General features: G+C 36.0%; 1 protein-coding gene across 1 annotated transcript; it reads right to left on the bottom strand.

The window, feature by feature from the left end:
* Window positions 1-1,185: 1,185 nt before the first annotated feature.
* On the bottom strand, window positions 1,186-4,223 carry AILP1 (aluminum induced protein with YGL and LRDR motifs). The gene is made up of 5 exons (XM_021950771.2): window positions 3,859-4,223; window positions 2,231-2,471; window positions 1,993-2,113; window positions 1,734-1,843; window positions 1,186-1,500 (listed from the first exon to the last, which is right to left on the bottom strand). The coding sequence occupies exons 1-5, from the start codon at window positions 4,059-4,061 to the stop codon at window positions 1,465-1,467; spliced, it is 711 nt and encodes a 236-aa protein (XP_021806463.2). The 5' UTR covers window positions 4,062-4,223; the 3' UTR covers window positions 1,186-1,464.
* Between the last annotated feature and the right edge of the window lie 7,387 nt (window positions 4,224-11,610).

Genomic DNA, 11,610 nt, shown 5'->3' with positions numbered 1-11,610 from the left:
ATAAGATTAGTCTAAATGAGAATATTACGGACAACGGAACAATAATTTTAGAGGCATATGCTAGGGATGGCAATTTTTCCTGCGGGTAAGGTTCTTCACGAGATTTCAACCCTTATGGGTCGGGTATGAAGGATAAAAAAGGGCTATGGGGAATTTTTCAGGTATAGTGTTCGGTGAGGGGTGGAGATGATATCCTAATCTCTAGCATATGAACCAACACATATCTCAAGTTTTTAAAACCCAATTGATGTGGTAGAATTATATTTGTTTATGTTTGAGTCTAGTGTGAACTTATTTTATTTATAACCAATATGCAATTGCAATGTTATGCGTCACATGAGTTGATGTTAAATATTTTTTTTAGATATAAGTGATAGTCTAAACTATAAGAGGGAGGAGATTTCTCACACACACATTACTAAGGTGCCATAGAGGTTCAAACTTGAGACCGATGATCTACAAGTCAAGCCCGTCTTTTACGGGACTAGACCTTGCAATTGATGTTAAACAGCTGAGATAATAGTGGGTATCAATTATATTACTCAAACGGAAGATGGATTGATAAATAGTAGAAGGGTTAGATAGGCATGGGGCCAACCTTCATAGCCTACAAGAGACGGCCCAAAACTATGCCCGAGCCCAGTTCCATTTGGAAATCTGGCCCGATCCAGCCTACTAGCCGGTCTGCATCAGGATTATGGACCACTGTGGCTAGCCCAACCTAGTGTAATAATACATGTTATGCTCCTTGCTGATGGTGTGTTGTTGACCACTTCTTTATTTTCCTCATCATTTCTGTAACTACCATTACAAAAGTAACTTTCCAATTCACTCAAACTTATATAGAGACGACGCATGTTAGTACCACAAAATGCAAATTTGCTTTGAGTGAGTTACAAGACAATGTTACCAAAAACCCTAAACCCAATGCCATTTCAGTTTACAGCAAATTTAGTAGCTGATTGTCACCAATTGGTCCAGCAGTATTGGGTACTGAAAATATGGAGCTGGTTTTTGTGAAAAATTTTTGAGTGTTGCGATTATCCTATCATGTGGTGTTACTAATCTACGTGTTAAAACATGAGTGGATGACAATATGTCATGAACGAATTAATGCATTCTGACTGTCACGCCGAAAAATTACTCGTATGTTATATAATTGCATAATGAGTCAACGACAAAGCATTGAAACCTTAATTAATACAACTTTATTAAAAGATAAAAAGCATAGCTGTACAACAGTAGAAGCTAGAATACAGCGAGCAACTACAACAAGAAGAGAAAACAAACCCCTCATACAAAACATCAACACTTATCAACAACAGTCACCATTTCCAGGTATTTACATGGCCCCTCCCTCCCGGATGCATGCCTTACATTCAACACCATATAAAAGCCTCTCCCCTAACCGCCCTCCCTGAAATGGATATAGATTTTGAAGACTGCACTCTATCAGGAAAATCTCTACTTTGTGGCTGCGAAAACTGCTGGCCCTTCCACCTGAAATTTCAACCCATCAAGTTGACAAAAACAAAAAAATTTGTGGTTGATATGAACATCACTAGAAGTTGGTGTAAATTGTCACCATCTAATGATAAGCTATTATTGGGTCCTTGATAGACTGTTGCCTATCAATATAGCAGGACAACTATTTTTGTAGCCTTATAGCACCTCTAGTTCTTTGAGATCTTGTAAATGATTCCCCAAAAAAAAAAATAGTGACTTTATATTACCTTAAATGTTGCACCCCAGAACTCTTCTTCAGGAGCAGGTATAGCAGTGATCTTGTTTTTAGGATTCTCATAGCTTCTCAGGCCGCCAACTGCTGTGGAGTAGAAGCATCCTGCACACCATTGTTAACAAAGCACAGAGATTTTAATTTTAATTTTTTCTTATTATTTGGTGGATCCGAAAGTCAAAGAATTTATGTGTGCCAATTGGGTTCCTGAAAATTCTATCAATGAATCCAGAGGAGCGGCTGTGATTTCTCACCTTGCGGGAATGAGGCAAGTGACTTGCCACAAGCACCCTTAAGCAACTCTGCGTCATCAGCAAAGGCCACATATCCATCAGCAGTGATTCCCCAAGACAGAGGCACCTTGCCATATTGGTCCTGTCAAAATTTCACAAAATCCAAATTGATTGTTGTTAGAGGTCAATCAAAGCAGCAATTAGCTTCACCAAATCAGATTAATAAGATTATTTGCTTGGATTAGGTGGAAGGACTTACAGAAGCCACGAACAAGGTGGAGGTGGACTTGTCAAATACTATGAAAGCAAAATTTCCACTGAGGTGGCCAACCACATGGTTAGGTGGGTAAGGGGCCCGGTCTCGCAGTGCCTTGTAGGCCTCAATCACCAAAAGCACTTCATTTGCAGACTTGGCCAGTCCATATTGCTGCCTCAAGCTTCCCAAGTTGTCAAGGGCTCCCTCAAACAGGCAGAATATCTCATCTTTCACTGCAAATGACCTGCAATTTTTCCCATGCTCAACACTCAGATATTGCAAACCAGACCAATGGTCTTGGATATTTACTACTAGAAGCTAAAATCTTGACATGGGTGCATTGTTCATAAAGAATATTCCAATTTTTACACGATGAATATTAGGAGAGGGATTCTTATTCCAAGTCTAGATCATCAAACAACTAGGCTATGGTCCCAACTCTCCTCACCTATGGATATGGACTGTCACTACGGTTCAATTATTTTCGTGATGGAAGACTTCATAAATACATTACTATGGCAAGTTTCATTTCAATGATGCATGCCACACATTAAAATTTTCAATTGATGTGTGTTTTAATATTAAATATATATATCTGCCGACGGGTCTAGCTCAGTTAAAAAGGACTTTCATTAGCAGATCAGAGATCTTAGCTCAGTTAAAAAGGACTTTCATTAGCAGATCAGAGATCTTAAGTTCTGATCCCCACAGCACACAAGTATTTCTTCACGATATCATAATTGTGGTGTGTCTCATCTGCTGTAGTTATTTATATTTAATATATATATATGTAAAATATTTATAATTTAAAAAAAATAGAGCGTGCCCCTTGGACACCTCGTTGACACATCCTTGCAAGCATCTCTCCATCGTTCATTGTATCAATCCTAAACCAAGAACCATCTGGGTCCCACCCAACACCCCACTTACGTCATGCCCATCATCGACGGACCCCACCTCCTTCCACTACAATTCTTGTATGGAGATTTTTATACTGATTGGGGATAAAGTAGATAATTTAACACTATTCCAAATATAAAATACAATTAAGAAAAAACAAAATGAAATCTTTTTTAAAAAGGGGCCACAAATCCATAATTTTGGTAAAGTTTGTGATCAAATATTCGAGATACTGCCACGTGGCAGGATCAAGTACGTGGCGGTCCATGCGAAACAATCTAGTCAACAGAATCTTGATTCTAGATAGCGTCGCGTGGCGGTAACGTGAGACCACCTCCTCCCACTACCAGTAACCGCCAAGGCGCCAACGTTGGTTTTCTAGCTAATCCCGATGGTCCGATTTCAGATGATCATCAGATCCAGGATCGATCATGATTTGACGATCATCATGATTTATCAAATCTAAATCATGATCGATCATACTTTCATCAAGCAACCAAAACATAATAAATAATAAATAATAAATATAAAAAATATATCGCGAAAAATAAATAAGAAATAAATTTTAATCTCCGACGCCAATCACGCACTTCCTTTTATGAACACTTTATTTTTCACTCTTACGCGCTAGTTGCTCGGTTTGATTAATAACGGATTCGAGGGTATCGAGTGGTGGTGGATGATGAGTCATCACAACAGTTAAAATGACATCGCAGCGCGTTTTGTCTTACCTCGGCTGTAACGCTGACTCGTTGCTGTGGCTGTAGGCCAGCTGAGCATGGTCGCCGACCTGTACGGACACGGCGTTCCCATTGTTCTGGACGAAGCGGTTGACCAGCGCCGCAGCCGTTATCTTCGGAGACGGAGTTCTGCTGCCTGCCGCCACCAGCTCGTCCGGCGGCGATACGATCGCGCTGCTGAAAACTCCCAACATGATTGATCGCTAGCTCGAAAATGAAGAAGAAAAAACAAAATCTGACGAAAATATCACCGAAAAAGAAAATCTGACGAAAATCTACTCTCTCTCTCTTTGTCTTTGAATTTTTTGCTATGGAGTTGAGAGCTCGGACATGGGATCCTTTGCAACCGAGAGTGGGGGTTTTTTTATAGGGAGGGGGCTTGGGTATTATCGTCATTTTCTGACGGAAGCTTGTGACTTGCGAGTTTTTCTGTTGTATTTTTTATGGAATTTTCATTTTCTGTTGTCTTTTTTTTCTTCTTTTAAAAATGAATAATCCAATCAAGCACGACGAGGCATGTGGTCTGTGGGACCCGCTGGTGGCGATGATTCCCGAGCCTATGGGGCCCGCCTAGGAGCCAGCATGAGTACTCGTCCAGCCACTACGCCTATGGCTGATTGAATCAGTGAGGAAGGATCTGATCAGCTACAGAAGTGTCTAGATGTTCCTTAGTTTGGATTGCTAATGTTGTCGTGGCACGTCGGCAAGTGATTAGATTCCGCGTCGGTGATATGTCGGATTGCTGGTCGCTGAATTTTCCTGTTTTAGTTTTCGTGATTTGTTGCGAAATTACTGGAATTGTATGCTTTGGAAATAAATAGGGGATGATTTGTTTTCGGTTCTTGTTTTTCCTCTCTTTGTGTACTTAAAGCTCGTTTGATAACCATTTCAATTTTAGTTTTTTGTTTTTAGTTTTTAACGATATTTACGTTTGGGTGGATAGAAAATTGTTAGAACTTTGAAATAGTGGATGGAAAATCCATTTAACGATATTTAGGTTTGGGTGGCCTTTTCTTTTTTGGGAGAAGCCTCCAAGGAGAGATTTAGGGTAGTTTATTGAATTGATAAAACAAAATAGGGTATAAACCGTCTACCTTGACCCTTATTTATAGAATAGCCGAACCAAGAACTGTCATATGGGCGGGCTATAAATTGATCTTCTTTTTTTTTTTTTTTTCCGTTTAAGGAGCTGCTAGAGTAGAGTAGATTGATTTTTTGTGGAATGGAATGGGCTAATTTTCACTAAATATGCTAATTTTCCTAAAAATGATACTAAATTCTTATTTATCTAATTATTTTGACTGAACTAGAGCCCACCCTAATCTAAGGGAGATTGCGGCCTTGAAATGAGCGTCTTGAATAAAATTCACCCTAATCAAAGGGTGATTGCGGCCTTAAAATGAGCGTCTTGAATAAAATCAAGGTGTCTCGAACCACACTAGAAAAACTTTTGAAATAAACCAAAATGATTTGTTAATCCTATGAATTGAGGTGCAAACAAAATTTGATTTGGCCTTCAATGTGTGCGACTCAAGCAACATGCCTGCATCCCAGTGCTAGGGCTTAGATATTGGCGGGCACAAATTATCCTATATAAAAGTAATTTTATGATGGTTGAAAGCAATAGTATCATACAATTCAAATCTCACATAATTTTGAATAATTTATTAGAGAAATATGAATATATAAAAATAAAAAACCTTAGCAAAAAAATGTAAGCGTAAGTTTATATTACATGTTCAAAGGTCATCCTTCAATTTGTAATATTAACTTCAAATTAAACTCTAGCAAAGTTTTGACACTATAATTTGAATCTGTTAATACATCATCTTATTTTCGATTTTTTATTAATTCAAACCCATATCAATTACCAAATTATATGTTTTTTATATTATAATTCCCCAGGTATGATGAATTCAATTTATTTTGGCTCATATAATAATTAAAATAAGATGGGTCCAAGTTTCTACAAAAACCATGGATGGCCTGTGGTACAGTTTCAAATTTCTGTTGGCAAGTTCAAATTGGAAGCATAAAATATCAATTGAATCAATGGAGATTAGCTGTATGTGGGGGACGAAGGCTAAGCATAAAAACGTATTGAATACAAAAGGATGCAAATAGATTCATCCATCCCCACATATATATTTTATGGATTTATTCGGGTTAGGTGCTCCTCCTACTCCTTTTTCATAACAAACCAAATTAATTAATGCTAGGTTGTTTCTTTAAACATTGGACGTAAGTTTTGCGTTATCTCAGTGAAGAAATTATTAAAATATACTAAAAAAACTATATATATGAAATATAATTCTAAGAACAAAATTACGGGATTTGTTACTACACTATCATTTGATAATTGTTTTCACTTAATTGAAGTAGGTTGTAAGTTTGAATCACATGAATGCGATGACGAAATATATTTGTGATCTCATACTTAGTTGTGACTAGTCTCGTATGGTCCGTAATTTTAATGTGATTGTATTGGTCTGTTATAATTTTTTTATTTATAAATATCTCATGTTTTGTAAATAAATTTTAAAAAATTACGGGATTTGTTGGCTTTTGCATTCCATTTATGTCTAACTTTAAAGCAAAACATGATTTAATGTGAACCTTGTTGTCGAATCAGGGTTATGAAGTTGTTGGGTTTGGTGAATATGGGATATGAGAAGAATGTGTGTTTTGGGGTCTATCACTTGTGCATTTACAGAATTGTATCTGAAGCTTACTTTTGTATTTGTCATGGGTCCCATCCCGTGCGTTTGTATTTAAATTGCGTTTTGTACAAACAAGAAATTTTCTCCTGCATTGTTGGCTTAGGTTGAAATTCTCCATGTCCCATGTTTTAGTTTAAGTGATTGGGGTAGAGAAGTTTACACAAATATTCATTGGGTGCTTGCAGGTTAGGAACTTCTGCCCCCCCATAAGGGTGGAGTTGAAAGCGCTCAACTAATTGAGCTATATCTCATTAACTCCAAGTCTCGTGTTTAAGAAACTTAAATTGACCAAAAAAAAAAGGGTTTAAGAAACTTACTTGTCAAAGTAATTAAAGATTAAGACCCAAGTCTTTCTCCCTCAAATCTTTTCCATTTTTTTCTTTTTGTTTAAAGGATCAGGTATCCAAATCCTACTTTGCAAAAATTAGAAAAGAAAGAAGGAATATAACGTAACAAAGAAAAATGAGAAGAAAAAAAAAAAGAATATAAGTGTTGACCCAAGAAAAAAAGGAGAAAAAAAAGAACTGAAAAATAATTAATAGATGACGTGTCATTGGGGATAAGATTAAAATACCTGTCAGTAAGGCCCATGGTTTTAGCCCACAGTTTATCTAACGGATCAGATCAAAATTATTATACGATTTTGTTTGTATTCTTTTACGAGGGCTATCCATGGAATATTAGTCAGAAAATTGTCATCTGTCCATGGAATATGAATCTTTACTTGTGTTTGTAATAGCATGATGCTTACATTCAAAACGACGTCAGTTAAAAGTAAAGTTTATGGTATATTCATTTTTAGTACTAATGATATAGATAAATTCTACATCATTTAATTTCTATAAATAAACTCAAACAATGAAAGCTGACTCTATTGAATTTAATTTAATTTATTAAATTACTTTGATGCCCTATTAAGTGTTGCGGGTTTTTTTTTATGAGGTTTTAGAGTTTGGCTTGTTTTAAGAAATTAATGGCAATTTTGTAATTTATAGGAAGTTTGTTGTAAATAAGCTTTGAGTGAGTTTCTAAAGTCCATTTCATGTAGGGTTTTTTTTATTTATAATTTGAGCTCCTATATTGGGTATAATAGTGAATCTTCCAAAAATTATTTCAAACCAGTTCAAAATCAAAACGATGTTGTTTTAACAAAAACGAAAATATGCGTGAACTTGAGACCCTTCGAGATTAGTCAAGCTCATACCAAGAAAGAAGAATTAGTCAAGCGAAGAACCAAAAAACCATAAAGAAATATATAGCCACAAAAATATATATAGTTTTTGGTTAAACCAAGTCTTTATTTGGTTAACTAAATTAAACTCTCTAAACTTTGTGAAATAAGGTTAAGTGGAGTCCCAAATGTCTTAAGGAACTAGATTCTGAGATTCTCATTCATTATGCTTCATTAAAGTGGAGGAGATAAGATTCATTAGCGATGAAAAATTTAAATTTTGGAATAATGCATTACATGGGTTGCTTTCTTGTTCACGTGAGAAGAGCCTTAACGATTAGGGTTAGGGTTTCTCCAGTTTTCTTTACTCATTCTCTGCACCATCTCTCTCAGTCTTCTCTAATTGTCTCTTTAAGTTCTTCTTGGTGTATTGGGTACGACATTTTTTTTGCTCTTTTGTTCTCCATGGGGTGGCTGTGTTGGCTTCCTTTCTAGGTTCCCAATAAGCCAGTCGCTTGGGTCTCCACCTTAACTCTATGGAGGTGGCCACTGCCTCTTCTGCTCAAGGGAGTGACAGGTATACAGCACCAAGCGGGAATCAGAAGCATGCAAAAACTATTTAGTGGCATGGCTTTTTTTGGTAAGCGTAATTTTTGTATCAAGGATTTTGTTGAAAAGGCGGAGAAGACCAGCCTCGAGGGGTCTCCAAGGTCTCCCTAATAATTCTCCTATGGAACGTTCATGGGCTTGGCAACCGATGAACGTTCCTACTATGAAGATCTTTCTTTGAAAAAAATTTCATGCTAAGAGGTCGATATTGGTCTCTCTTGCTTGTTAGCTGGGGTTCTGGATCAAGAAAATTGGAGGTGGCAGTTGGTGTTTGGCTGAATCTGTTATGATGCTCACAATTCGTTTTTGACTCTGTACGAATAACTATGATGCTTTCTTTAGATAATAGGAGGCTTTCTTTGACAATACTGGCGTAGTGCTAGGATGTATTTCAATGATTTTGTGGTTGGGTGATTGGCTGGATCTATTATGATACCCATAGTACGTTTTTTTACTATGTACGAAGAACTATGATGCTTTTTCTAGATCATAGGAGGACTTCTTTGACAGTACCTACGTAGTGATGGGATGTTGTTTTAAGAGTTTTGTAGTTGGGTTTTAGGTTTATTTGTTTCGTATAAGTTGTTTGACTCTTTTGTTTAGTCAATAGCATGGGTAGTACTCTTTCCTACCCCAGGATTTTGTTTTCTCTAGGAAGGTTTTAATGAGGCTGTCATTAACATGCTAGTTCTTACCATGTAATGTTCCTTTTGGTTTAACGAAATGCCATATTTTCTCAACAAAAAAAAAAAAGATTCATTAGTGAAACTCAAATCAAAGTTTTATTTATTTATTTATATAAATAATATAAACACTTTATTAGTAAGATTTTTTCATTTTTTTTAATACAAGCGATAGTCTAAACTACAGGCGAGAGAGTTTTATCACACATATACAACCAAGATGTCATGTTGGTTTGAACCTATAACCTCTTGTATGCAAGTCAATGTTATTTTCCACTAGGCTAGACCCCAAGTATGCATTGATAACAAGATTTTCTATATATACAATAAAATGAGTTTATTATTATTCAGGCCAAAGGAAAAAAAAGTTATTAATTATTTGTCACTCGACCAATGACAATGAGTTAAGCAAGCTAATCTTTTAGACTTTTAAGTGCAGTCCATAGATCTAATTATCTAATGACAATGAGTTAAGATACCCTTGATAGGAAGATGACAAGAATTATTAGGGCAACGAAAATATAGTTTTCTACATTTCTTCATGCACTCAAACATGAAAAGTGATTCCTTAGAAGTTCTCTCAAACCTTAAAAGAAAAAAAAAAAAAAACAAAAAGTGCTATTTTTTTTTCAAAATGAATAATGAATTTTGAAGTTTTTTCTTTGCATGGATGGAAATATTGTGCAAAAATGGAGAGTGCGTTTTTATAATTCTCAAGTTAAACCTTCATTTAGCAACAATATACATCAAATGGTGAGCTCCAACTCATTAGTGTCTTGCCTCTTCCTTCTATATGGGGACAACTTTTAGACATAGGAAAAAGAAATGTTATTGAAAATTTTTATTTTCTTTCACTTTTTTTAGGTGAGACCCAAGGGTATCCACCGCCGACAGTAGTGACTAATCCCTTTCGCCGCGGGAGCTCTCCCAATGGAGGTAAACGGCTGGCCACAAAATGCGCTCCATTCCCATGAGCGGGGATCGAACCCCCAACTTCATGATTAAGGAATGAGGTGAGCTACCACCACACCACATCTCATGGTTATTCTCTTTCACTTTCATCTTCCTCCTTTCCTCCCCTTTATTTATTTTCATTTTACTTTTTGAAGCAATTACGTGTTGTTGTTATTTTATATGATTACAATGGTGGACCAAACTTGAACGAGACGTGACAGTCAGCAGTGTAAAGATGTTAGGCATTGAAATGAAAATTCTCGATCTAAAAAATGGGAACCTTTATTTTGGTTTGAATGAATGTGACAAGAACAGCAAGTGGGCTTATTTACTTTTCCACCCAAAGATAAGCCTACAATATTATTACGTCCAATCAGCATTGGAGTTCTTGACAAAAAAAAATAAAATAATTCAGCATTGGAGTTGAGTGGATAAGCTGTGGGAAACCCTAGTAGGGCCATTTTGGTTTATCATAGGCAGTTCTTATTTGTAAAAAAAACTTTCTTGTAACGGGAATAACACTATTTTGCTATCTTCGATCAATAACACAATGATATGTGGGAAAATTAGTCCACGTGTTTTTGCATTATTGGCTAGAGATAACAAAAAGTGTTATACCCGTTGCATGAGAGTGTTTCTCCCTATTTTAGAGGTACATAAAAGAAAAGAGCGGCCACTTCCCATTGTCTACTCACCTATAGCATTGCTGATATAATTGCTCACCTCCCATTATTTTCACTCCTAAATGTGTTATTTTAGCGAAAACCTATGTAAGGTTAAAATTGTAATTAAAAAGTTTCAAAAGGTGAGTGAGGTCAATAGTATATATAAGCGATATTCTTAACTATAAGGGAATGGAGGTTTCTCACACATACAATACAAAGATGTCATGGGGGTTCAAACTTGAGACTACTAGTCTGTAAGTCAAGACCCTTTTTCCATTGGTTGGCAGTGAGGTGAGAGTTTAAATGGTACTAATATTTTCCCTAAAACACTTTAACACATCTCTCTTCTCTCACTAGCAAACTTTTGTAATTTCTTATTTTATCAATAGAGCCTATTTGGGACTACTTCTGAAAGAGCTACAAAACGATTATGATATGGTTTGCTAGAAAAATAATTTGGGTGATAAAAACGCTTTTTGGAAAAGTACTGTCTATGTGCTTCTTCAACAATCACTTCCAAGTATTTTCTTTCAATGAGCACTTGAATTTTTAATAATTTCGATGTTCTTCTAATAGAAGGGCTTCCAAAAACACACTTCTAAAAAAACACTTAAGAGCAACATTGTTTTCTGTTGAAGGAGTCTTAAACAAACTCTTACTCATTCATCTTTTGTTTAAATTTTAGTTATAAACTATAATCTAGTTCCCTTTTAACTGTAAATTAAGTATTCCTATAGGATTTTCTTGATTGGACGATCAATATAATTTGAATCAACAAGCCGAAATCCATTTTTCTCAACCAAGAAATAAAGACCAAAGTTGCTTTCCTAATTTCCCTATGATCAAGGAAAAGGAGGAGAATAGTGGTTGGTGTTGGTGGGACTAGAACCCAAGTGGCAATGTATGAGGCCATAATTTCCAATAAAAGACACTTGCATTGG

This window comes from Prunus avium, chromosome 1 (genome assembly GCF_965620075.1).
Source record: "Prunus avium chromosome 1, drPruAviu1.hap1.1, whole genome shotgun sequence".
In the NCBI taxonomy this organism is placed as follows: domain Eukaryota; kingdom Viridiplantae; phylum Streptophyta; class Magnoliopsida; order Rosales; family Rosaceae; genus Prunus; species Prunus avium.
Note: the sequence above shows the minus strand (reverse complement) of the source record. Positions and strands in the feature narration are given on the sequence as shown.

What these genes read in the sequence shown, in the direction of transcription:
- AILP1 (XM_021950771.2), bottom strand. Translation starts at nt 4,061, where the DNA reads ATGTTGGGAGTTTTCAGCAGCGCGATCGTATCGCCGCCGGACGAGCTG. An exon ending in GAGTCAGCGTTACAGCCGAG is followed by an intron (nt 2,472 to 3,858) that starts GTAAGACAAAAC and finishes GAAAAATTGCAG; the next exon opens with GTCATTTGCAGTGAAAGATG. An exon ending in ACTTGCCTCATTCCCGCAAG is followed by an intron (nt 1,844 to 1,992) that starts GTGAGAAATCAC and finishes AATGGTGTGCAG; the next exon opens with GATGCTTCTACTCCACAGCA.